Source organism: Tenrec ecaudatus, chromosome 1 (genome assembly GCF_050624435.1).
Source record: "Tenrec ecaudatus isolate mTenEca1 chromosome 1, mTenEca1.hap1, whole genome shotgun sequence".
Classification (NCBI taxonomy): Eukaryota; Metazoa; Chordata; class Mammalia; order Afrosoricida; family Tenrecidae; genus Tenrec; species Tenrec ecaudatus.
In genome coordinates, this window is record NC_134530.1 from 194,493,211 (window position 1) to 194,520,760 (window position 27,550).

At 38.8% G+C, this 27,550-nt stretch overlaps 1 protein-coding gene across 1 annotated transcript in view; it reads left to right on the plus strand.

The window, feature by feature from the left end:
• The window catches only part of XPR1 (xenotropic and polytropic retrovirus receptor 1), a 212,113-nt gene that overhangs the window by 174,928 nt on the left and 9,635 nt on the right, over nucleotides 1-27,550 (plus strand). Inside the window, exons 12-13 of the mRNA XM_075528060.1 lie at nucleotides 22,544-22,710; nucleotides 25,749-25,888. Coding sequence (XP_075384175.1) covers nucleotides 22,544-22,710; nucleotides 25,749-25,888 — 307 coding nt within the window. The remainder of the gene's footprint in view (nucleotides 1-22,543; nucleotides 22,711-25,748; nucleotides 25,889-27,550) is intronic.

The following is a 27,550-nucleotide window of genomic DNA, read 5'->3' on the forward strand; positions in this document are numbered from 1 at the left end:
TCGATGGATGAGCACCTAGGGTTTTCATTTGCTTTTTTAGACTTCCTCCTTCATTAATGAGGTTGGGAAATGCTAGGTAAAAAAGATCCCCCCTGGCAATCTTGTATATTTTTAATCTCTCCTCTTCTTGTAGTAAGGATTGTTTCCAGCCCATTTAGCTGCAAATTGAGTTTGCCATCCCTCTAGTTTCTTATCTCCATGGCAACCAGATAGTACTTGAGACTGCTTCTGTTGGGAGGAGAAAAAAGCTTTTAGGTTCTGAGCCACACACAGTCACTCCCTTTGAATTTTTAACCTTTTTCTAAGAACTGTCAATCAAAGCTCAATCCAGGTTCCTTTTACTAAAATGAAATTCTTCTTTGTCTACGTAACATCAGCCCACGCTTCAGAAGCTACATTTTCTAATCTATAGGTGGTAAAGAAATGTTACTAAGAGATGTTATTTTTATTTGAAAAGGATGAGGCCGTCTGCTGTAAAAACGTACAGCCTTGGCAACCCTGTAGGCTAGCTCTTCTCTGTCCCATAGGGTCACTGTGAGCCAGAACGCATTTGATGGCAGTGGGTCTGCCGGTGGGTGGCGGGTATCTTTGGAGCTTTAGCTAATGTTTCACATTGGGCTACTAACCACAAGGTTAGCAGTTTGAAACCACTAACCACTGCACTAGAGAAAAATGAGGCTTTCTTGGGAGTTAGTCTTGGGAACCCATAAGAGCTGTTCTACCCAGTCATAAGGTCACTATGAGTCAGGATCAACTTGATGGCAGTGAGTTGTTTTCTTGTTATATTGTGAGAGCTGGTGCTACAAAACTCTAAAACATGAAGATAATCATTAAACAAAACACTGTTTTAGTAAAACTTGGAATTTGGTCCAAAAGAACATACTCTGACCTACTTTGACTTTTTGCAGTAAATTCAGCAGTTACCCTGGTATTAATAAACGTAGCCAATAATTTTATCACTGTGCAGGCACTCTTGTTAAGTGATATAATTTAACTGAGTACCTCAGCGAAAAAAAACATCCCAAAGCTCCCGTAATTTCACCTCTTGCCAAGAACTGCTGTCATTTAGTCAGGTGTGCGTGTTTCATGGCATCAGTCTGGCACTAGAGAAATTGTAAATCAAGTGCCTGTGATTCCTGTGACAGAATTATCAAGAATCCTGCACTTTTCTCCAGTCCTGGGTAGAAATTAGTACTGTTTTTTTTTTTTTTGTAGTTGCCTATTGTGTGACATAAAATACCTTTAAACATACTGGTACTAAATAACATACTAAAATCTGAATTCCTCAAATCCACCAACTCCAAACCTGAAAACCCAAATCTAGAGAAGTAGTAGTTTGACTTGGCTTGTAATCTGTAGGTATTTTCTTCTTATGAACCCCTTAAAGAACTTCCTGAACTGCGTTACCTCATTTGCATTTTAAGTTGACATCTAGAATTTTTCACTTTAAGTTTAAATCATTTCAAAGGATATAGTTGGCTTTGTATTTTCATTATTCACTTTAAAAACAAATAGTTGCTATGCTTCTCTACTAAATGGAAGTGATCGTGTGGTCCCAGGGGGATCAGTTACCAGGCATCAAAGAACAAAAAATCATATCATTGACTGCACACCTCCATGATAGGATTGCTGAAGACAAATGGGTGCATAAGCAAATGTGGTGAAGAAAGCTTATGGTGCCCGGCTATCAAAAGAGATAGTGTCTGGGGTCTTAAAGGCTTGAAGGTGAACAAGCGGCCATCTAGCTCAGAAGCAAAAAAGCCCACATGGAAGAAGCACACCGGCCAGTGCGATCACGAGGTGCCAAGGGACCAGGTATAAGGCATCATGCAAAAAAAAAAACAACAACGATATAAGTGTGTGTATATATGTGTATATGTATATATATACCATATTAAATGAAGGGGGAAGTGCAGAGTGGAGACCCAAGGCCCAAGTGTCGGCCAATGGAGAGCCCCTCATAGAGGTGTTTAGGAGAGGAGATGGGTTAATTAGGGTGCGAGGTAGTACCGATGGGGAACACAGCTTTCCCCCAGATCCTGGAAGCTTCCTCCCCCCAACTACCATGATCCGAATTCTACCTTGCAGGCCTGGATAGGACAGAGGCTGTACACTGGTGCATATGAGGGCTGGAGGTACAGGGAATCCAGGGTGGATGATACCTTCAGGACCAAGGGTGTGAGGGACGATGCTGGGAGAATGGAGGGTGAGTGGGTTGGAAGGGGGGAACTGATTGCAAGGATCCACATGTGACCTCTTCCCTGGGAGAGGGACAGCAGAGAAGGGGGGAAGGGAGACTCCGGATAGGGCCAGATATGACAAAATAACGAGGTATAAATTACCAAGGACACATGAGGGAGGGGGGAAAGGGGAGGGAGGGGAAAAAAAAGAGGACCTGATGCAAGGGGCTTAAGTGGAGAGCAAATGCTTTGAGAATGATTGGGGCAGGGAATGTATGGATGTGCTTTATACAATTGATGTATGTATATGTATGGATGGTGATAAGAGTTGTATGGGTCCCTAATAAAATGTAAAAAAAGAAAAGAGGAGAAAAAAATGATTAGGGCAGGGACTGTACAGATGTGCTTTATACAATTGATGTATGTATATGTATGAACTGTGATAAGAATTGTATGAGCCCCTAATAAATTGTTAAAATTAATTAAAAAAAACAAATAGCTGCTATGCTTCTCTACTAAATATGTCCAGGTAATCTAAATATAAAAGCAATCTGATACCATGTTTTTTTTTATTAAAAAAATTTTATAATAGAAATTTTGCATCCCTTTCCTATTGAATGTCATTTTAAATTAATATAGCTTTTTAAATAACTTTGATCTGCTCCATGTGTTTTTATGTAAATTGAAATTTCCTATCACTCCCTGTCTTTAAGAGATTTTTTTTCTTTTCTGGATTATGATTATCATTGCCATGATTATTACTTATAATGGATCAAGACAAACATTACAAATGTATTATGAATTTTAACAAATTATTTTGCATTTGGCAATTAGATAAATTTATATTACTTATAGCTGCCCCCTTTAAATAAATTCTAAGAAACTTTGTTAACAAAGATGTACAAGGGAGAATGGAAGGCAATTTGTTGCAATGTTGCTGAGCTTTTGAACCGTGTCTGAGTTATATTCTGTCAAAGTAACGAAGCAAAATCAAAGAGCTGAGCATTAATAGGAAGAGGTTTTATTGAGGAAGAAAGAAGAGCAAGGAAAATGAGCGTTAGAAGTAGTGGAAGAGAAGAAAGAGACAATAGGCAGGGCGCTGGCCAACTTCAAGGTGTGCAAGAATGCAAGACTCAGCACGGTAGAGAGAAATTGTATTTCTTATGGAGGGACTGAGAATACAAAGTGATAAGGGAAAAAATAGGTGTGAGAAAATGAGATAAAACAGACATGTGATCACCTGTTAAATCAGAATGATTTATCTTGAAGGCAACCTCTCTTCTCCGTGAGGGACCCTTGAAGAAGGAAATACACTGCAATTGATTCAGACTGAGGCTGGGCCCAAGACCAGGGACTTGTGGGAAGGAGAAAAGCTTCATGGGACTTTGGTTAACAAGCACTTTGTTTTTGATTCTTTGGGAACAAGCAATTCCATTGCTCTTTATGAGGCAAAGAATGGGGATTTGGAGGATCTGTCTGTGACCTGTTCATAGGAAATAGGCCTTTCATGAGTCTTATCTAAGTTTAAACAGAAGAGAGGAATTTCTTTAACCACTGCTGTTAAGTTTTGTTTTGTCTTCAGTCTCACAGGTAAAATTCAGTATTATCAGTAGCCCCAGAATTGCAGTGGTCCACCATCAGTTATTTTCAATGATCTGCCGTGTGTTCTTTGTTGAAATCAAAGAATTAGAGATAAGCTGCAATGAAAAGGATTTGTTAATTAGTAGTGTTTAGAGCCTTTCACAGTTTCCTCTTCCTGTTGTAGGACCTATGTGGAGGTTGTTTAGTTCCGCATACTCAGGAAGGTTTAGGGAAATAAAAATATTCCATACCAAGTTACCTTTCAGTGCATATTTCAGTACACATTTGCAGTTCATTTTTTTTGTTTTGTTTTATGAAAAGCTTTTATCCTACTTTTAAAATATATTTTTCAAATTATTCTCATTTAATTTACGGAGAATACCTGCCATACCTTAATGTTGAAATCGAACAGCCAAACCAGCTATATAAGAACATTTTTTAACTTCAGATTTCCATTTACTGTAAAAACACCTCACTTCTTAATTGCAAATTAAGTATGGTTGCACGGCGGGATAGGGAGGGAGGGAGGTAGAGAGAATGCATGAATTCAAGTAATTACTGAGAATATTCTGTGGGCCACGGCTGTGCTTGGTTCTAGAGATACAGCAACAAAGAAAGCATAGTTCCGACCCTGAAGAAATTACAATCCAGTATTAAAAAAACAAGATAAGTAAAAAGGCCTTAAAAAGGAGTATACAAATTTAATCAGGGTACTAGAACTGCCTACACACAAACCCCTACACTCTTAGGCTTCTGGTTGGCTTGTTGAGAGAAAAATTCAGTCTGAATACAAACAGAGGTGCCTTTGAAGAAGGCCTGGCAGTCTACTTCTAAAAACTCCGTCCTTGGAAACCTTATGAAGAACAGTTCTGGTTTGACCCTCATGATTGTCATAAGCTAGAAGGATTCCATTTGTCTCATGAGTCTTTCCCAAAGCCATATAATTTGTAGGTTGTGAAAAGTGATACTGTTTTCAGCTCACCTTCAGGCTTAGGACTCTTTCATTCAAACAAAGCCAAATCTTTTTAAAGAAATTAATAGCACCTGCTCTGGTTAATTCACAGAGTTGTAAGAATTAAAGGAAATCATACCCATAAAATTACCTTTATAAATTCTAATGTGCTACATCAATAGAATCTATGATTCAATAGAATATAATTCCTGTTGTTCCTTTATGGCTATCATATATATGTCTTCCTTTAGGAAGGTCTTTTGAAGAGAAACTCTTAAAAATTTCCTGGGTAGGGAGTTGTAGAGCCAAGTACCAGTTGGGAATGTGTTTGGATTTTTGACCAAGTAGCCAGCTGTATGCTCCTTGAACATTAAGAAACCAAAGAAATATTTTGTAGCGAGTTAAACATTTTAATCATATTTCTAAGATTTAAAAATCTATTAAAATGTTGCATATAAATACTTACATGACTAAACAGAAAAACTTGGAGGAAAAATTGAAAAGACAGCTCAGTAGAACCACTGACAGAAAAGATGATGTTGAAGGATGATCGACAGTAGAATTTTATTTTGTTATCTTGAAAATTGTTGCAAGGGAAAGGGCATCAGAAAACATAGATTTAGAGATACTCATTGAGCCCCCACCCCCAAAAAATATTTAATGTAGCTAATCAAATAGATAGTAAATGTATGTGTGCTCTTGCAAAGGATAAATTTCATGAGTGTAAAGAGGTATGGTGAGAAACCTTGTTCAGGTTCAGCAATCTTCATTTCCTCAGAGAACTAGCCTGTATGAGTAATCATAGTAACAGCATTATTGAGAGCATTTTCAAGGGTTTTCAAAAGTTACATATGTTATGTTGCATGGTTTGTAAGAATGGAGTTAACAAGAGCTAACTACATCAACAATCATTTTTTAGAAGGTGAGAAAAGAGAATTTAGTGTCCTACGTACTATATGAAAAGGGAAACATTTCAGTATATTTTGTTTTCCACCACTGATCTTAGAAACAAAGAAATTTAGCAGCCAATTTCCTTATTTTAAGTATTCACATTTTATTATAAGGCTAAATTCGAAGACAACTCTTAAAAATGTTGTTGTTCTTGGGATGGGCAGGGGGCGTTGTTTGAGGAGACAGGATAGGTGTTTTAAATGGTAAGTGTCTTGGCTTTGGCAAGGAAAAGCCTGTGGGAAGTACAATAAGAAAGAAAAATGAAAACCATTATGTTGCCATTTCTAACTTGTTGATGGAAACGATACTTCATTCGATTTCCTGTTTTTTCTTTGACAGTTCCTAATATTTCTACTGAAATATTTATAAATTACTTGTGGATTTAGCATTTTGCTGTGCTTTAAATATGTAAAAGGGGAAAATGTCTTTTAAAAATACCTCATTTTACTTTAGTCTCTTACCTAACATTGCTACTCAGCGTTCAAAAATACTAAAGAAAAAAGAGATATTCTCTGTTCACTTAAAAGCTGGGTTCACTTGTGTATGTTGGGCTGTTTTTCATTTCCCAGATCCGACCCCTCCCGGCCCCCTTGTTTGGCACCCTCTTAGGAATGCTGTGTCCCTAATGAGGATTCAGCGGAGGTAGTTCAGTGCCTGCAATACAAATCATCAGCTCATTGTGAGCACTGAGCACATGCAGTCCTGAAGGGCTTCCTCTCTGGGGGGAGAGCCAGTTTGTTACCCTCTTTCTACACCCAGTAATAGGCTGCTAAGCTAGGATTTTCTCATTTTAATCTTATCATATTATAATAGACATGCTAATTGTTTTTAACTCTCTGGAGAAGTGTTTTTGTTCCATTGACTTCTTTTTTTATTATTTTAACATACACAAAAACACTCATTTGTATAATTGCTTTCATTTTTGGCTCACTATTTAAAGTAGCACAAACCCTTAACCCATTTGAAAATTGAAAATACACTACTTGCTGTGCTCTCTCTAGCACTAAAGAATAATGCAGATACTAATAATCCTGCTGATGCACTAGGTACAAACATGAGATCAAACTAAAGGTGAACTCCTGTTCTCATTCTTCATTAACAAGTAATTATTGATAGTCTTCTATCTACTTGGCATTTTGCTAATTTTCATTGATTTTAAAATTATTACATTAACACTCCTCTTAGACTGCTAAACTCAAGGTCGGCAACGCACACACACCAGTCTCTAGCCTTGGGAGAAAGGTGAGGCTGTCTATTCCTGTCAATAGTTAGAGTCTGGGAAATCCTGAGCAGCAGCTCTACTTGGCCCCACCCAGGTCTCTATGAGTTGAACTCACATTCATTGGCAATCGATTTAGTTTGGGGTTTGGTAAGTAACTTTTAAAATGCTAATTAAACCTCTTAATAAGTTATTTCTATTTTCTTGGTAAGAGTATATTCTTTTTAAAATAATTGTACCTTGATGCCATTTGGTTGTTTTGTTTTTGTAGTCAGTTTTGTGTTCCTTAGTTGCTCCTATAGCTGATTGATGTGATTCGCATTTCTGTGTAAATTGGATTGCTTTTGGAACACTCATACACACAGGTTCCAAATTTAAAAGCAGGTTATACTTTTTATGGCTTAAGTTGGGAAAACATCACTGATAGTTAATAGTAGCAAAGTTGAAAATTATTTATGAATTCAACTTATAAACTAAAGTACCTAATTAGAAATAACTTTAAAGGTAATTTCTTAAATATATTATTTTTGCTGTATTTTGTATGTTATCTTTTATATGTAATTTTATTTGAGGGTGATACATGCAAAGTGTAAAACATCAAAACAAAGTATTGTATCTAGGAACTTTCAACAAAAAGAAAAGAGGGAAAATAAGCACACAATGTACTCTGAGGCTTTGAGTGTTTGCTGAGAATATAGGACCCTAGGGAAGATACGTAATAGATTCTATCTGGATCTCTTGCAGAGTTTTATAGTCTAATGCAATAAGCACATAAATTGCTACATAATAAACTATCCCAAAACTCAGTAGCTTAAGACAGTAATTTATACTCGTTTATGAGTCGGTAGGTCGTCTGGGAATTGAGAGAACTAGCCTGGGCTCAACCAAGGACTGCTGCTACAGACTGCTGCTGAGACTGGACTGGGCTCTGCACTGCAAGTTGTGTTCCTGACTGTTGCATGTGTGCTCTTGGGGGCCCAGGCGATATGGGCAGCAGTTATTCAGGGACACTTCTTACTATAAAACTGACAACAAAAAGCTCTGCTTGCTCAAACAAATTTAAGTCTACTTTTTACCTCTTAGCCTTCCCTGGACCAAAGGTGTAAGTTACACAACTAAGCCCAAAGAAAGCCTGTTCTGCCTGACAAAGCAAAACACTAAGCCCAACATCGAGCGACCAAGGACATATATACACCTTCTATAGCAGTGGTTCTCAACCTGTGGGTCGCGACCCCTTTGGGGGTTAAATGACCCTTTCATATAGGGTCGCCCGATTCATAACAGTAGCAAAATTAAAGTTATGAAGGAGCAACAAAAATAATGTTATGGTTGGGTGGTCACAACATGAGGAACTGTATTAAAGGGTCCTAGCATTAGGCAGGTTCAGAACCACTGTTCTATAGGCTAGGCCTGGGCCTGGGAGGGTGGAGAGGAAGTAAGTAAGTATGTTTGAACTGTAATCCAGTTTGCCATGATATGGAACACCATTTAGATCCTGGGTTTTGGTTTTTGTTTTCAATTACCAAAGAACGTAAACTGATCGTTTTATTGAAGAAATAAACGTGATAAAATATTTAACTCCTAAAATGAAAATAATATTTAATTAAAGAAGTGATAATACTTAATACCAGCAAAGATACAGAAAAATGGGCTTTATTCTGTTGGTGTACAAATTGGTAAGCAATTTGGCATTTTATGAAGAGATATAATTATTCCTACTTTCTGACCTAGTAATTCCCTTTATTACTTTTTCCTTTTGAAGCAAATCAGAGACTTGTATAAAATAAATGTAAGTTCACAGCATATATTGGAAAAATTGGAAGTAATTTAAGTTTCAGCAACTGGAAACTAGTTAAATTACAGTAACTGTATGGTATGGTACATGGAATATTATGCACCTACTCTTTCCTGACCAATGTGCTATCTGAAATTTCAGATTTAAACACATGAATAAAAATCTACTTGCTAGTATGCGCATTAACACCATGTGCCTGGTAGTAATAAACACTGAAGTATAAGTAAAATAAGAGTAACACTGGCTGTGATGGTGTGAGATTGTGGATCAGCTTGTCTGGGCCATGAGTCTCAGTGATTTGGCAATTATGTAATGATGAAATTTGGCAGTTATTTAATGATGTAATGTGATCATTCTCCATTTTCATTTAGCAATGATTTTCATCTAACAACCTGGTCTTTGGTAACTGACTATGTCAATGAGGAGTGGGTGTAGGTTACCAAAAGTAATATCACTCACTGCCATCAAGTCAATGCTAATAGCCACCCTGTAAGACATAGTTAACATCTATTGAATACTACTAGGTGCTGAGCTCTCTACAGTAAACATTTAACATGTATTAACTGTGATCCTCACGAGAGCTTTCTGAAGTAAGTACTTGACCCCTGTTTTGTAGCTGAGGAAACTGGGCGCAGGAAAATTAAGGTAGCTACCCAAAGTCATACGGGTAGTAAGCTGTGAATCCAAATACCAACAGTGTAGCTCCAAAATCAAATAGCTTACAAAGTTAGAATTTACATTGGGGTCTTGTGATTGTTTTTATGCTAGCATACTGCCTTTTAGGTTTATATAATGTTCTGAGTTCTCCCCGTAGTAAAATATTAAACTCGTGGTACATTAAAACAGGAAGGTCAGACAGTGTAGTGTGATATCCATGGAAGTGTCAGATTTATGTTTGAGAAAGCACAAAAGGTCTTTGGAGGAGAACAATTCAAACTGTACTTTGGTCCTAATGATCAAATTCATGGAAAACTGAAGGTCACCACCCGGAATTACTTCCACACTGTTGGTACTCTATCTCTTGCCTCCTTAAACTTAGCACTTAATAATTCTTTAGGATATCCCTTAAGATATGCCTGGTTACCCACTAGACATTCATTCAGCATATGTCTGTTCAATTTAGAAGTGAGAAAATTTTTATTTGGTGTTAATTTCAGGTATTTTATCCATATAATAAATAATGCAATTTAGAGCAGGCACTTAGCTGGAATCAGGGAGTAGGCCTCAGACTAAAAGATACGTAGTCTGGGGGAAGGGAGGGTAAAAAGAGGGGCTGATACCAAAGGCTCAGATAGAAAGTAAATGTTTAGAAAATAATGATGGCAACATATATACAAATATGCTTGATACAATTGATGTAGGGATTGCTGTAAGAGCCCCCAATAAAATGATCTTTTAAAAAATGTTAACTCAGCAAATATTTTAATGAATAAATGAATTCTGTGTATGATTTTCATTGTAAAACACTATTAACAGCATTAAATATTTATTTATATTATCTATAAAATATTGCCTCTAATCTTGTCTTTCATTTTCTCCTTTTTAGTTTAACTTTAATTATACAAGTAAAACAAGGATATACATTCAATATATAATAAGATAAAATACGAAAATAGGTAGAGTCCTCTTAATCTTACCTCCTTTGTCAGAGCTAATCACTTCTATCTTTTTTAATAAGCATGGTGTTATGTGCAGTATGAAATCATTGTGTATAGTTTTTCAAGTCTATTTTCCAGTTTCTTATGTGTTTTGTTAGTTCATAGTTTCATGGGATTGTTTTTCATTTTACAATTGAGCTAGGCTTAGGAAAAATCCTGCTGTCGAACACAGAGGTCATGAAGTGAGAAAGGGATGATCTTCCAACTCTGAATTCATTTCTCTTTCGTTGATTGACTGCTTTTCTAAGCTTCACTTCCTTCACTTAACTATGAAGTGGAAGTAATCATACTGAGGAACAGGAGATAATCATCTGAAGGAGTGACACGTGTGACCCCACCCGTGTGCTGTCGTGCTTGATAAGTGCAGGGGCAGCAAAAAGAGGACGGCCCTCGACAAGATGGACGGCACAGTAGCTGCAGCACAGGGCTCAAATAGGAGAACAATTGTGAGAATGGCACAGGACCGGGCAGTGTTTTCATTCCGTTATAGACAGGGTCACAGTGAGTTGGAATTGACTTGATGGCACCTAACAACCACCACGATAATACGTTTGTCAGAGAGCAATATTAACCTCATAAGTTCAATAGTGCGCCTCTTTTAGGTTATAGGACTAAAATGAGGACTTCCTAAGTCCCCAACTTACTCATAATTCAGCTTACCTATGATAGCTTTGAAAGCTGTGGCCAGTCTATTTTATTTGGTTTTTTTACTTACATTCAGATTAAAAACTGCTAAACTGTTACCAGAACAGAAAGCTGTTAGCTGAAAAGAGCGTTCACTTTCTCAGTGCCACTTAAAAATTTTTTTCTCTTAGAATATCCTTTCTGAAACATGGTTTAGGATGAGTTCCATATGTAATTTTTCTGATGCCTTCTACTGTATCATCCCTATGACTGGGCACAAAGCTCTAAGAGAGTTGTTTCTTTCTTAGATTCAGTAAACTGCTGCCATAAACATGTCCAATATGAGGTATGCGTCTAATGTGGCAGGTGTTCAATAGCTCGGAAGCCTCATGTAGAATAGCAATGACTTGATTTTCTGTAACTGTGAATCTCCTAAAGTGGGGTACCAGGGCTAGCCAAGAGAGAATAAGATGTAATTGCTTGCCTAGAGTAATAATTTCTTTCCAGTTCATCTCCTGAATACCAATGAAGGCAGAAGATTTCAGGAGATTGTAAGATTGAGTAAGGGGAAATCATTTAAATGAGCATATTAAATTGTAGCTTTTGTAGACCAAGTGTTGGCTACTCATTATTTGAAGAAGTCTATAACATTGTTTACTCTGAAATATCCTGGAATAATATTTGCTTAAGTTAATAAGTCACCATGTATGTGCCATAGAAATTTCATGGGAATAATATGGGCTTAGAAAAGAAGGAGATACTTTGACCCATTATACCATTTTATGATTATTTTTTTAATCCTTTTATTGGGGGCTCATACAACTCATCACAATCCATACACCAGTTGAATCAGGCATGTTTATACCTATATTGCCTTTATTCTTTTCTAGACATTTACTTTCTATTGAGCCCTTGGTATTAGCTCTTTCCCCCCCTCCCCCCGTTCTTCCCCCCTCCATAAGCCCCTGATAGATTGTGCATTATTATTTTCATCTCTCACACCGACTGCTGTCTCCCTTTCCCCATGTTTTCTGTTATTCTTCCCCCTGTGGAAGGGTGTATGGTTATGTGTCGATCATTGTGATCGGTTCCCTCTTTCTCCCTTTTTCTCCCACTCTTCTGGTGTCAGTGTTCCCACTCCTGTTCCTGGATTCTCTTATGTTGTGAGTTCCCAACCCTTTCTATACCTGTGTACATGTTCTGGTCTGTCTGATTTGAGAAGCAGCATTGGGGTTATGGTTAGTGGGGGGTGAGGAAGCCTCATGGAACCAGAGGAATAGAGTGTGTTTCATCGATGGTTTACTGCACCCTGGTGACTCATCCCTTCCCTGTGGCCCCTCTGTGGGGAGATTGTTCCACTGTCTACAGGTGGGCTTTGGATCTCTGCTACAGCCCCACTCGTTCTCAACAATCTGTTTTTGTCTGTTATGTGTCTGTTGATGCCTATTACCAGGTCCCTATGACTCCTCATGATTGCACTGGTGGTGTGCTTCTTCCATGTGAACTTCTTGCGTCACTGCTGAATGGCAGCTTGTGTAACTTCAAGCCTTTAAGACCCCAGACACTATATCATCCACCTTCTTCACCACATTTGCTTATGCACCCGTTTTGTCTTCAACAATTGTGTTGGGAGGGTGGACATCTCAGACTGCCGATTGGTTAGAACAAAGTGTTCTTGTAGATCAAACGGGGAAGAAGAAGAAGAAGGAGGAGCAAAAAAAAAAAAGTATTCTTGTGTTGAGGGAGGGTATGAGTAGAGGCCAAAAGTCCATTCCCTACCTCAGTGTATTGCCATATAAATGTACGTGCATTGACCAATACCTTTATTTTTGTGGATTAATGTGTTTACATATATTTACCACTATGTTTATACCTCTATCCGTTGCGTTGCTTCCTTGGTCCTTCCTCTGTTTCCTTTCACCTTCCTCCTGCCCCACTGTCACTTCCCCCTTATTTCTGCCTCTTGGTACCTCCTCTTAGTTAGTTTTCTGTTGCTCCGACACCCCCCTCCCCTACCTCGGATCCGTATCTACTCGCTATTGATTCCAACACCCCAGTTGTTCCCCTGTCCATGGCGCAGCCTGCTCACCGCCCCTCTTCCCCCACTGCCCTCACTTCCAAGGTCTCCCAGGACCAACCCTGCTGCTCTCATCTCAGGCATACCTTCCGTGCCTATCCTGATTTTTTAATGAAAATAGTAAATAAATAAGAAAAAAGTTTTATTCTTAAAAGAGAAGAAATACACAAAATCCTGGGTCTGTTCATTGGCCTTCAAGACTGTCCAGGAGCTATCCCTCCTGGCCTGGAGCACCCCCTTGGGGGCTCCTCAGGGGCTTCATAGCTCTGCCTTGCTCCAGCTGCTGATCAGGTATGCTCCCTTGTTGGTTTGCTCCGTTTTGAGGGGTTCAGACCACACTGCCTCCCCACCATACTCTCCTCATGGTTTGGTACATCATGGTAAGGTCTGCATGCGCACTCCCGATTCTGTGCAGACAAGACCAGTGCTCTCCCCCTGGGTGGATTAGTGTCGTGCTCCCTCTGACAATCATTTCACCCCCACCTTTTCTCCCTCCCCACCTCCCTCCTTTTCCCATTGGGTTTGATCCAACCTCCTCCCAATTCCCTGTATCTCAGCCCGAATGTTGTGATATAGGTGGCTTCTCTTCTATACCTACCGGGCTGATTACACTTACCTCAGGAGACTCATGCTGTATTTCCCCTTTTGTGATTGGCTGACTTCACTTAGCATAATTTTTTCCAGCTCTTCCCATGAAAAGACATGTTTCATGTGCTCATCAGTGCTTTTTAGTGATACATAGTACTCCATTGTGTGTATGTGCCCGAGTTTACTGGTCCACTGGTCTACCGATGGAAATTTAGATTGTTTCCAACTCTCTGTGATTGTGAATTGCACTGCAATAAACATTGGAGCGCATACAACTGGTCGTGGTTTATCTCTTCTTGGTATATGCCCAGTAGAGGGGTAGCTGGGTGATAAGGTTGCTCCATTTCTATCTTTTTTAAGTATCGCCAGATCACTTTCCATAGTGGCTGTACCTATCTACAAGACCACTAGCAATGTAAGAGAGTTCTTACCTCACCACATCCCCTCCAATATTTGGGCTAACCTCACGGGTGTTAGATGGTATCTCATGGTTGTTTTGATTTGCATTTCTCTGATGGCTAATGATTGGAGCATTTTCTCACATGTTTTTTGGTCATGTGGGTCTCCTCCCTAGTGAAACTTCTTTTCAGATCTTTTCCCCACTTCTTCAAAGGGTTAACTGTTTTCCTCTTTTTTCAGGCAAGGAGGGTATTGTAGATTTTCGTAATAAGCCCTTTGTTGTGTCATTGCTAAAAATCCTCTCCCAGTCTGTGGGTTCCCTTGTTACCCTCTTGGTAAAGTCTTTTGATGCACACAGGTGATTTATCCTTACAAATCCCATTTGTCCATTTGAGGTTTCTAGTGTGTGTACTCTGCTCTATTGCAGTTAGCCTTTGTATGCCCTGGGACAATGTTCTTAGTTTTGTCCCGATTCCTTCTCTAATGTTCCTGATGGTTTGAGGTTTTACTTCTAGGTCCGTGATCCACCTTGTGTTCGTTCTTGTGCATGGGGTGAGGTAGAAATCTTGTTTCATTTTTCTACATGTGGATTTCCATTGTTTCCAGCACCACTTGTTAAATAGGGTGTCACCCTCCCACTTGATGCTTTTGGGGCCCTTGTTGAAGATCAGTTGTCTTTATGCTGATGGTTTTATTTCTGGCTTTTATGTTCTTTTCCATTGGTCTGTGTATCTGTCATTATGCCAGTACCATGCTGTGTAGACCACTGGAGTTTGTAGTAGGTGTAAAAAAAAGGTAAAGCGAGTCTTCCGACTTTGTCCTTCTTCTTGAGGAGTTCTCTGCTAATTCTGGGCTTCTTCCTTCACTATATGAATTAAGTGGTCAGTTTTTTCCAATTCTTTGAAGAAGGTTGTTGGTATTTGAATTGGGATAGCATTAAACTTACAGAGTGCCCTGGGTAAGACACCCAAGATGCTATATCTTTTGATAGCCGGGCACCATCAGCTTTCTTCACCATATTTGCTTATGCACTCATTTTGTTTTCAGCGATTGTGTCAGGAAGTTGAGCATCATGGAATGCCAGAGTTTAATAGAACAAAGTTTTTTTGCATTGAGGGAGTACTTGAGTGGCGGCCCAATGTCCATCTGCTACCTTAATACTAAACCTATAAATATATGCACAGAGATCTATATCCCCATCAGCTTATAGTAGTATAGTTACATATGTACATACATGTATTTAGACCTCTATAAATTCCCTTTGCCTCCAAGTTCTTTCCTCTATTTCCTTTTACTTTCCTCTTTTCCCACTATCATGTTAGCCTTCATTTGAGTTTCAGTATTTCCTCTCGGTTACATTACCCTTGCTCAAGCCCTACCAGGTCTTTACAACCTCCTTGCCACCAACTTTGGATCACTTGTTGTTCCCTTGTCCCTGGGTTTGCTAATACCACTTCCTTTCCTCGACCTCCCCCTCTAACATGTCCCCCCTAAGCGTCAGTACCGTTGTTTTCTCCTCCAGATTGTTTATAAAGATATGCTCCCTTCTTGATTAGCTCCATTTTGTGGGCTTCGGGCCGCGAGGCTTCCCCATTATGTGTAGGTCTTTTGTTTTATGGGTTAGATATATCCCTAGGTGTTTCAGTTTGTTTTTGGCGATTGTGAATGATACTGCCTTCTTGATATCCTGTTCTATGGTCTTATCCAATATATATCACAAACCATTCGACTTCTGTTTGTTAATCTTGTATCATGCCACTCTTCCATATTCCTCTATCGCTGTCAGTATTCCAGTTGTGGAGCTTTTGGGATTTTTAATGTACAGAATCATGTCATCTGAAAATAACAATAATTTCACCTCCTCCTCTCCCTGATGGATACCTTTGATATCCTTCCGTTGTCTTATGTTACTAGGTAGGACCTCCAGTACAATATTGAATAGAAGTGGGGACAAGGGACATCTTTGTCTCGTCCCCTTTTTCAGTGAAATTGATTTCATTTTTTCTCCATTTGTTATGATGTTAGCTGTTAGGCTTCCATTCCTATTCTCCTGAGTGTCTTATTTAGGAATGGGTGTTGGATGTTGTCAAACGCTTTTTCTGTATCTATAGATATTATCGCGTGGTTCTTATACTTTTTCTTATCAATGTGGTGTACAATATTGATGAATTTTCAAATGTTAAACCATCCCTGCACCCCTAAGATGAATTTACCTGATCCTGGTGGCCAATGGCATTTTACATACTTTTGTATTCTATTGGCCAATATCGTGTTGAAGATTTTTGCATCTATGATCATTAGAGGTAGTGGTCTGTAGTCCTCTATTCCTGTGGGATCCTTGCTCTGTTTGAGTATAAAAGTTATACTGGCTTCGTAAAATGAGTTTGGGTAGGAGGAGTTTGCCATCCTTTTCTACACTGTGGAATCATTTGTGGAGGACCGGTGTGTCTGCTTTTCCCTGAATGCTTAGTAGAAATCTCTGATGAAGCCATCTGGTCTGGAAAGGTTTGTTTGTTTGTTTTTTGGTAGCTTCTTGATAACCATATATATTTTTTCTTTTGTTATAGGTTTGTTTAGATTCTTGACCTCTATCTGGGATAGTCTAGGGAGGGATTTTTTTTCCCAATATTTGTTCATTTCTTCCACATTGTTGAATTCATTAGATTCCATTCTTTTCATAGTACTTGGTGATTATCCTTTTAATCTCATTAGGGTCTGTTGTGATTCTCCCTGTTTCATTCCTCATCCTAGCTATTATTGTCTGTCAATTCTGTTGATCCTCTCAAAGAACCAGATCTTTGCTGCATTAATTTTCTCAATCTTTCTTTTGTCTTCCCAGTGGTTCAACTCTGCCCTTTTATTATGTATTTTCTTTTGCGATTGGAGGGATTCTTCTGTTGACTCTGTTCTAGTTGCTGGAGGTTTTATGAGCACATATCCATCATAAGTCTCTCTTCCTTTTTCATATGTGTCCTTATTGCTATCAAGCTAACTCTGATGACTGCTTTAGCCATATCTCATAGGTTTTGATATGATGTATTTTCATTCTCATTAACTTCTAGAAACTTTCTGATCTCCCTCTAATCTGGGTCAGTATCCACTCATGTTGCAGAAGATCATTATTCATCCTTCAATTGTTTGCCTGTTTTTCTGGTCATCCTTTTCTTGATCTCCAGCTTTATGTCATGGTGATCTGAGAAGGACGTCTGTATGATCTCTATGTGTTTGAATTTACTCACACCTGACTTGTGTCCCAGCATGTGGTCTATTTTCAAAAATGTGCCATGCGCACTTGAAAAGAATGTGAATTTTTTGCATTTGGATCGAAAGCTTTAAATATGCCTATCAGATCGATTTTCCTAATTGTAGTGTTTAGCTCTATAGTCTCTTTGCTGAGCTTCCTTCGCAATGATCTTTCTTTCTCTGAAAGTGGTATACTAAAGTTAACTACTATAACTGTTGAATCTGTGATATCTTTTGTCATGTTCTCAATAGTTTGACAGATTTGACGGGTACTCATTTGGTGCATGTATATTTATTATACTCACTGGTTCCTGGTAAAGTTATCTTTTGAGCATTATAAAGTGGCTCTCATCTCTTTTTATGGTTTGAACCTTGGATCAGTTTTGTCTGAGATTAGGATTATGACGCTGGTTTGGTTTTTTTTTGAGTTGCCGTTTGCCGCGTATATTTTCTGCCAGCCTTTTATTCTTAGTTTATTCGTGTCTGCAAGCTTAAGATGCGTTTCCTGCAGGCAACAGATCAAAGGATTGTGTTTTCCAAGCCAGTCTGCAAGCCTTTTTGTTTTAGTGTAGTAGTTAAAGCTGATGACAGAGTTATTATCACGATCGATGACAGAGTTATTATCACGATCTGTGGATTCAATGCTGACATCTCGTGCCTTTTGATTTGGGTGTTTTCATATCACCCTTCTTATCACTGTACTGTGTCTTTGTTGGGTGGGCTTCTTTATTCCCATCTTTTCCCTCTGACCATGTTATCTTGGTGATTGGTATCGGCTCATTGACTTCTAGTTGGAGTTGGGCTATATGGTGTTCTCCTGTTTGTATGAGTGATTGATTCTCATTCATTAGAGTGGGGAAGTTTTCTTTCAGAAATTCCCGTTTAAGTTGAGCTTTTGACTTCTTTGCTATGTCTTGTTCTGGTAGGCCAGTAATTCCGATGTTGTTTCTCTTCATAGCATCCATCATTAATCTCAGGTTTTCTTCTGTCTATTTTATTATATTGTTTGATTGTATTTCTCATTTGCTGAGGTCTGCCTAATTGTCTTCAAGATCTCTGATATGGTTCTCAGCTTCCTCTAGTCTATTCATGAGATCTGTGATTTTGTGTACAGCTTCTGCTACTTTATCCTTTAGCTCCTGTATTTCCTTTTGATGTATGAACTTCATCCCCTCTATAGTGGACTTCATCTCCTCTATTGTTGCATCCTTAGTCTGTGTGGCTTCCCTCATCTCCTGTATTACTCCAAGAAGCCTTCTGAAATTTTCTTTTTATGGCAGATCCACGTCAGATTCTTCTGTAAGTGTTGTTAGCTTTGCTAATGTGGTTTGTCTTGTTAACTTGTTGGGAGTGATGTGATTTGCTGTTGTTTACGTGATGATTTCGAAGAACTGGGCACCATATTTCTGGGAGACCAAGAGGCCCTGTATTCTTTCACTGTGTGACTGGCAATGGTGTTTTTAAGGGCTGCCTGTGGCCTACTATAGAGGTGGGTCAGGCTGCTGTGTAGGTAGGTGCTGAAGTGACTCAGTTGGTCAACAGCGATGAGAAGTTGCGAGCACCAGTGGGGACAGCTGTGGGGAACTCAATCCGACTGGTGGATAGCTCCGGTACAGTTGTAGGGGCCAATGGGTGGGTGGCAGCGCCGTTCAAGTCTAAGGTGATGTGACCAGTGTGAGCTGGGGGAGCTCCCAGAACCTGGTTGTTGGTCCCCTGTATTCCGGATCTAGGTTACATTTGAGGCAAGGATGCCCTCTGGGCCTGGGATGTATTCTCCACTGTATGGTCTGGGAGCAGACTGGTTAGCAAAGATTCTCGAAGCTGTGATAGACCCAGGCAGTGCCTATCTAAGACCCCAGGGGCTGGGCGCTTCCTGGGCGGGCTTGCAAGGACCAAGAACCTGGTCCGAAACTCTACATGGCTCCGGGCGAAGGGGCATGTAATGAGCCTGCAAAGACCCATTCCGTGACTCTGAGCAAGGCAACTCACGGCAGGCCTGCAAGTACTTAGTCCCCATCTCCTCTTCCCTGTGGCGCCAGCTAAGGAGACGTGCGGTGACCCAGAAAGGTCCCAGTCCGCAACTCAGAATCCCCATGGTTCCAAATGAGGAGGCACATTGTGGTCCTGCAAGCCCTAGTCTGAGATATAGACTCCCCACAGTTCCAACCAAGGCAGCACACAGCGGGCCTGCAAGTCCCTGGTCCTCCTCTCTTCTTCCCATGACTCTGGGCACAGCCGCAGACCGCAGGCCTACAAGGCTCCAGGCAGAGCTGCAGGCCACGGGCCTAGAAGGCCCCAGTCCACATCTCTGTTTCCCAGCAGTTCCAGGCAAGTTTCTGCAAAGTGGGCCACGTCTCCATTTCCCCATGGCTCCAGACACGGTGGCACACAATGGCCTACAAGATCCTGGTCTGCAACTCAGAAGGCCTGCAAGGCCCTGGTCCACATCTCTAGTTTCCCGCGGCTCTGGGTGAATTTGTGTGCAGCAGGCTGTAAGGCTCCAGTTCACATCTCCACTCCCCCATGGCTCCGGGCGTGGTGGAACACGGCAGCCTAAAAGGCTCGGGTGTGCAACTCAGACTCCCCTCAGCTGTCCCATTTTACCATTTTATAAATAATACTCCATGGAAAGGACTTGTACTTAAAATCTAGGAGAAATGACAGAAAAATAGCATTTTTTAGTTTTTTTTTTTTTACATTTCTTCCTATGAGTTTCATCACAATTATTTTCTTCCTCCTCCTTCAACCTTTTTTAATATGACAAATTTTTTAACAATTTCCAAGTTGTGAATTAAGGTGGTTCTTTGACATTTCAGGTCATCAATTTTGTATTCAACAACTTGTATCAATAATTAGGAAAGATTGAAAGAAAATACACTTTCATTAATAACACTTGATATTGTCTATACACTCACTTAAAAATACTTGTTTTCTTATCTACTGCTATATTTTACTACTATATGTAAACCACTAATAAAGAGCTGGGAGCAGAGTACCACCTTTGGACTAAAGATCCCTAGGCTGTGAATCTTCTAGACCCAGGGGAAGCTTGATGCTGAGGCATGGAGATCTTCAAGGGGCTTGGGGTCCACATTGCTTACTGAGAGAAAAAGCCTTCCCCTAGGACTAGGGCCCTGAATTCAGGCTTCTAGCCTCCTAAACTGTGAAAAGGACTTACTGTTCATTAAAAGCATGCTTACCAGATAACCAAGGCATATAGTATTTATGTCATACAAATACATTAATATATGCAACCTCAAGAGAATGCATAATAGTCAATTATAATATCTGTGACTGATTAAAATAATCAGGAAGTGGGTATTTTGAATATGTATTACCTTTGTTTTATATATTAATTGTAAGTTTTTGTCATTTAAATTAGTAATAATTTAACAACTGGGCTTATACATTTTGGGTAAATTTATCAGCTTTCTTTAACTGGTATGAATTGACTCTATTAGAACACTGAATAGCCGTGTTGCTTTTGTTTGTTTAACCAATTATGTAATGCTGGCAACACAACCTTCCAACTAGTTCTTTTCCTAAAACACTGGTCTGACTGTGGGCCCAGTAAGGCATGCCACAATCAGATCCAAAATTTCTTCTCTAGACCTATTTCAAATCCTGTTCATCCCTAACATCTTCTGCATTCACTTAGTCTAGGTTTAGATTATTTGTAGCTCCTCTAATACACCTTGCATTTTCTCATCCCCATGCCTTTCAGTATCTTCCCTCAGCCTTAAATGATCTTGCCTCATCTGCCTGACTTTTGTAATACTGTTTATTTATTCTTCTAGAAATAGTTCAACTGCTACTTCCTCTTGTCCAGTTGTTGGACGCATTCCCATGCTTTTCATGTTCTATTAGCATTTCATTTATACTTTTACTTTGAGCACTAAGTATCATCAGTATTAATAAATGTCTGTTTCTCTCAGTAGGTTATACATTTCTAAAGGGTGCTTTTGAATCCTACACCTAGTACATTAATTTCTCAGTGTGATAATAAGCATTGTTTTGGGGTTTGTTGATGCTTTAAACTAGGAAGAATTGCGGATAATGTTTGATACATCACCCTTTAAAATATTTTTTTAATAATTTAGATCCTTTTTAAAGGGAATGTTTCTATTTCTTTGGAAAGCAGTCTAAAATTGAAGCTCACTTTGACCTTGTTTTGTTGCTGTTTTTTTCTCCTGTTGATTCAGAACCACAATAGCATTTATACACCCATATCCTGCACCTAAAGAATAGCATCATGATGACTTTGTAACTTACCGGAGAGGGTTTTCATTTCAAGAGTATATGAAGGACCCAAGAGCTAAAAGACTAAATTACATAATTGAGGTGTATGTATTATTCTGAATGTAGTGCGTTTTAGAGTATTTTCAGTATAATGCCACGTGTTACTTTATAATTGTCCCAGCATGAAGTTAAATGTGGCCTTTGTTTCAGTAAACTGCCTCTAAAAGAAAGAATATCATGCTTTGCTTTATGACTTGAGAGAAATTTGCTTTCAAATAAGCCCTTAAGGGTAAATTCCTCATTAGTCTTTCTGGTATTTTATCTCGATTTAGAATTATCTGATGGCCTTCATAAAAAAGATATTAACAAATCTAGTTGTGTGAAGAAAATGTCGTTTGAAAATAAAAACAATCCAAGAATTTCTTGAAGCAAAGGCAGCACATTCCTTGTTAATTGTACCGGATTTTCTTCCCACCTGCTGCCACCTGATGGCAAACATTAAAATGACATCTTCTATAACATTGAAAACTTATATTACCATTATTTGGACTTTTATGGATTCAATGTGGTCTTCTAAAACACCAAGTGAACATTTGTACAAGCTATATGTATTTTATAAATGCATTAATTACTTGGGACTGAAGGGAGATTGTATTTATTATTTAACTTTTATTTATTATTTAAGATCCCTAAATGGCCCCATCAGTTTGTCCCTAGCTACTAACTAAGAGGTTGGTGGTTCAGATCTACCCAGTGGTGCCTCAGAAGGCTGCCCCAGAGATCCACTTTGAAAGGATCCCAGCTGTTTAAAGCATTACATAGAGCAATTCTACTCTGGCACACATATAGGGTCACCATGAGTTGAAATCAACTCAGCAGCTGGACATTTGGATTTTGGGCATATATAATTTAACAGCCTCCTAAGGAGATTTTTATAAAAATCTTACCGCTTTTACAGAGTTCTACAAAGAATCTATTTTTCAATGAAAAGTTTTACCTAAACATTTTTTCTTTTCCTTCCCCTTTTCTGTCTTCAGCACGAAGTCACTCGGATACCATGGTGTTCTTTTACCTGTGGATTGTCTTTTGCATCATCAGTTCCTGCTATACCCTCATCTGGGATCTAAAGATGGACTGGGGTCTCTTTGATAAGAATGCTGGAGAAAACACCTTCCTCCGGGAAGAGATTGTCTACCCCCAAAAAGTATGTGTGTTAGAAAACTCACATGCTCAACAGCTAAATCCTAAGGCAGCACAGATTTTGTCCAAGCCTTTTTCATAAGAAAAATAACTGTAGTTATCAGAAGTACTAATTCAGCCCATGAAAATGTCTCGGATGTTTACTCTGTCCTAGGCACCGTATGAAACCAGAAGGTCCCTGGACAGTGCAAAAGCTGCTAACCAAAAGGTTGACAGTTTGAGTCCACCCAGTGGTGCCTTGGGGGGGAAATAACTGCTCTCAAAAAATCAGCTGTACAAAACCCTGCAGAGCACAGTTCTGCTCTCACATACATGGGGTGCATCAACTGGCTGCTGGTTATAGGAAATACACTATATGCTAAACAGATACGTGAGAAGAGGAATGGATAAATTGCTATAATTATTAGTTGTTTTTAAACACACAAGTCCCTCTAAAAAGCCCACTCTCCCATTTTGTCTGCCTTGCAACCTCCTGTTTCCTCTTTAAGAATGATCTTAAGTGTTTCAAGGATACCTTTCTCTAAAGCCCAAACAAACCCACCGCCACCAAGTTACATAAGTCCCACCCATAGCAACTTTACACTGAATCTTTACAGGAGCAGACAGGCTCATCTTTCTCTCAAGGAGCACTCGGTGCTACCAGGGCTCTCTCGTTTTCTTATAAGCTTTTTGAACTATTTGCCCAGCTCCTAGTTTGCCTAGATAAATTTCCATTACAGCAAGTATTGCATTGTACTATAATTACCACATTTAGGTTTCAGTATCCCTCACTGTCCAGCTGAGTGCTTGGTTGAGAGCAGACTCAATAAATCTTCCTGGAATTAATGAATGGAAGGTTAACTTAGCAGTATTATGAGAGCACAGGGAGGGGACTGTGTGGTTCTGCTTGGATGAATCAGGAAGACTTCTCCTTACATTATTTCAACCAATATTTGTTCTAGTCAGATTCCAATTCAATTTTGCAAATATCAGTAATACATGAGAAATTGTCTTAAGGTTTTATCTACATATAAATTAAAAGAACAAAAAGAAGCCCAACTGCCTTCAGATGATTCCGACTCCTAGGAACTCCTAGAAATTTGTCCTGTCAGGTTTCTAAAACTGTAACTCTTTACATGAATAGAAAGGCTTTTTTCTCCTTCAGGACAGGGGATGGTTTTGAACTGCTGGCCTTGTGTTAGCACCCCATTGTGTAACCACTGCACCACAGGGCTCCTTATTAAAATCTTAAAAGGCCAAGAGGCCCTTTACTCAGTGTTCAGGAAAGGATCGCTATCACTGTTAAACCCGGGAAAGGAATGAAGCAATGAACTAGGAATCTTGGTACGTGAGTTTTAATCCCAGTTCTCTTCTAACTCAAACTACAGTGGATTATCTTCTATTATGTGAGCATGTTGAGCATTTTATCTCTTTGATCTCTCACAATTTTAAATTTCTCTGATGGACGAAGACAGTATGGATTGGATATGTCAAAATATACCTAGTACTCAAAATTATGCTTAAAAATAAATGAATGTGTAATATTAGTGAGTAATCCCAGCGGTTTTAAAATGTGAGAAATGAAGGTAAAAGATAGGAGAATAAATACAAGGAATGGTAATAGGGTTACCTCTGGTGAGCAAATGAGGGTAGAAGAGAGGATGTTCATTCAGAAATGATTGTTGTCTTTTAATCTAAGCTATAGCAATAATCATACCAATGTGCAAATTTAAAATGTGTAACATATCTTTATATATCTGATTTTGAGGAAAAAAAGATCAGTCTCTGGGTAGTGGAAACATGTAATCACTCAACTGCCGGCCGAATAGTTAGTGGTTCAAGCCCATCCAGATACACCTCAGAATAACAGGCCTGGCCGGCTGCTTCCAAAAGCCACAGCCTTGAAACCCTTATAGAGCATTCCTCCTCTGCACACATGGGATCACTGAGAACCAAGGTCAACTCAGTGGCTGCCAACGACCACAATGGGCACCCAAGAGTAGACCATTCGGACGACTGTCCTTTCAAACTTCTTGTTCTTGACTTAATGAGAGATGTATTTTTCCTTAATGCCGATTGGTTATATAAACGATATCTTTATATAAAAGTTCATTCATCCCCTTCTAAAACTTGTTCCATGTAATAAAATTAGTAATAGAATGTTTAAGTCATTTCCCTATTAGATGTTTTCATGATAAAATGTGTGCTTTTTTTCCTACATGAGTTTCCACATATACAGCCAGATAAACTGTAAAATCAGTTCTTAGGATGGACAGTACATACAGTTGAACACCACATTTCAAATCCAAGAAGCATGTTTATTATCTCCCTATTAAAACTTAACTTCTAAAAAAAAACTTCACTTCTCTGCATCTTTAATTGAATATATTCCTCTTAAAAGATTTTCACATTTTCGGTAGCATGAGCTTTCATCTCAGTCATATGTAGATCAACTTAAGGCTAACTAACTCTAAAAGGCTACATGAAATTACAGTTCTTCATATAAACCTAATACTGAATCCCCTGAATGTGGCCGGATCTAAAACTTGCAGTGCCGCTGTCATAAGAGGCTTGGAAAGGGGAGAAACAAGGATATGTATTCATATTTCAAATCTTTGCCTATCATAAGAGCAATGGATAATGCCAAGCATTGATGAGTCTAAGTATAGTAGTATACACACATTTAGGAATATGAAGGGCAAACAGCAGAAATAGCTACAGATATTGGAAATATTTGTCTCTTGTTGGGAAAGGAGCTATTGGTTTTTTAATGGCTTCTGACACTAATAATAAAAAGTTTTGTTTTTTAACAAAATAAACACTGATTTTAAATATAGCCAATGTTTTCCCCAAAAGATGTTACAGCCCAGATGTGCAAATGTCTAAATTCATGAATTATGGTTCTGGTCAATTGGCGATGTGTGTGTACTTAAGACTTCTGGATACTTTAAGAAAAAAAGACTTTTAGATTCTTAAATGCTACGGCACTAAGTAAAGTATTAGTTGTGCATGTTTGTAAGGAATGGGGTGGGAAGCATACTCAATCTGTGTGTTGTTCCTCAGGCCTATTACTACTGTGCCATCATTGAGGATGTGATATTGCGCTTTGCTTGGACTATTCAAATCTCAATTACCTCCACGACTGTGTTGCCTCATTCTGGAGACATCATTGCTACTGTCTTTGCTCCCCTTGAGGTTTTCCGGTAAGCAAACAAGTAAAAGGTGTATCAAAAGTCCTTTTTACCTAAAGGCAAGTCACTAGTTACAGATAGGAATTTATTGTTAAACTTTTACTTGAAGAGCTTAAATTATTCAACTTCTTATCCAACTTCTCTTCAGCCTCTTAGTTGGAAAATCCTAATTGAGGGACTTGAGTTTAATACTTACAACATTGAACTGATTGTTGATGATGACTTACAAGCTATTTTATTTAGAATTGGAGTCTACTGGAGAAGAGTCATGAGTAGAAATTGAGAGGTAAAAAGACTGAGGACAGAAATTAAAATCTTGTATCATATCAGGCAAGTTAGCATTCTAGGGTATTCAGCCCAACCTTCTCGTGGAAAACAGTAAAAGTGCCAGGTGAAATATTTTTGAAATCTTTCCTAAAAGCATCAGTCATCTGACAGGATAGCTCCAAATATAGAATAAAGCAGGAACCCCCAGGGTAAGCATAACATTCAAACCCCTTAGGCCCTAACGAAATTTACTATAATTTTAGATGTTAAGATTCCATTATAATGGACAATTCAGATCTATATGTGCTTAATAACATAGTTGGGGGGGCATGGGGATTAATAATAATGAGTACAGGATTAAGAAAACATTTTAAACTGATTGTGTTAATAATTGTACAACTTTTCTTCATGTGATTGAACTATTGAATTGTATGATGTTTGAAAATATTAAAAAAGGAAATTTACCATTGCTAAAAGTAGAAACAGATGAGCTTACAGTCTTCTGTGTCTGGTAAATAGGTGTATTTAACAAAACATTTGCCATTTCAACCATCTTCACATGTACAGTAGTTAGGACATTTTACTCATCATGTTCAACCATCTCCCTTATCTGTTCCACATTTTCCTATCACCTATACCAGAAGCTTAGTGTCCCCTGCACCTTGAATCTCTCTCCTTTTTTCCCCACTGCCCCTAGTAACCAGGAATAAGCTTTGTTCTCTGTTCATTTGCCTGTTCTAGATAGTTCAGAAAGACTGGATCATAGAATCCTTGTCCTTTTGTGACTGACTGGCTTATTTTACTCAGCACATACTGTTTCCAGGGTTCATCCATCTTACAGTATACCACAACTAAATTTCTCTTCATGGGTGAATAATGTTTTATTATATGTACAAAGACCATATTTTGTGTGTCCATTCATCTGCTGTTTCTGCCTTTTTACTGTCAGGACTAGTGAACATCTGTGTCCAGATTTGTTTGTCTTCCTACCTTTACTTCTAGGATTGCTGGGTCCTCTCATCTTAATAACTGGTAACACCATTCATTCATACCAAGGCCTAAGGCAACTCAAGGGATGTGAATCCCTTGTCAGTAAGTGCTATTTAGCTCCATCTTCAACAATAAATCCCAAGTCTGTTTCTTGTCTTTTCTATAATTAGTATCTTAATCCAAGCCATCATTGTCTCTTTCCTGGATGACCCCAAAAACCTTCTAGTGGGTCTCTTTTCAGTCTGTGTGCAGTACAACAGATAAAATGATTTTTCAAACAAGTCGTATCATTGTCCTGTTCAGAACTCTCATTGTTTTCCAGTTTTCCATCACACTTAAAGTCTCAAATCTCTACTGTGACCCTTAACTATCACTCCATCTTTATCTCCTGCCATTTTAACCTGATTTATTCCATCT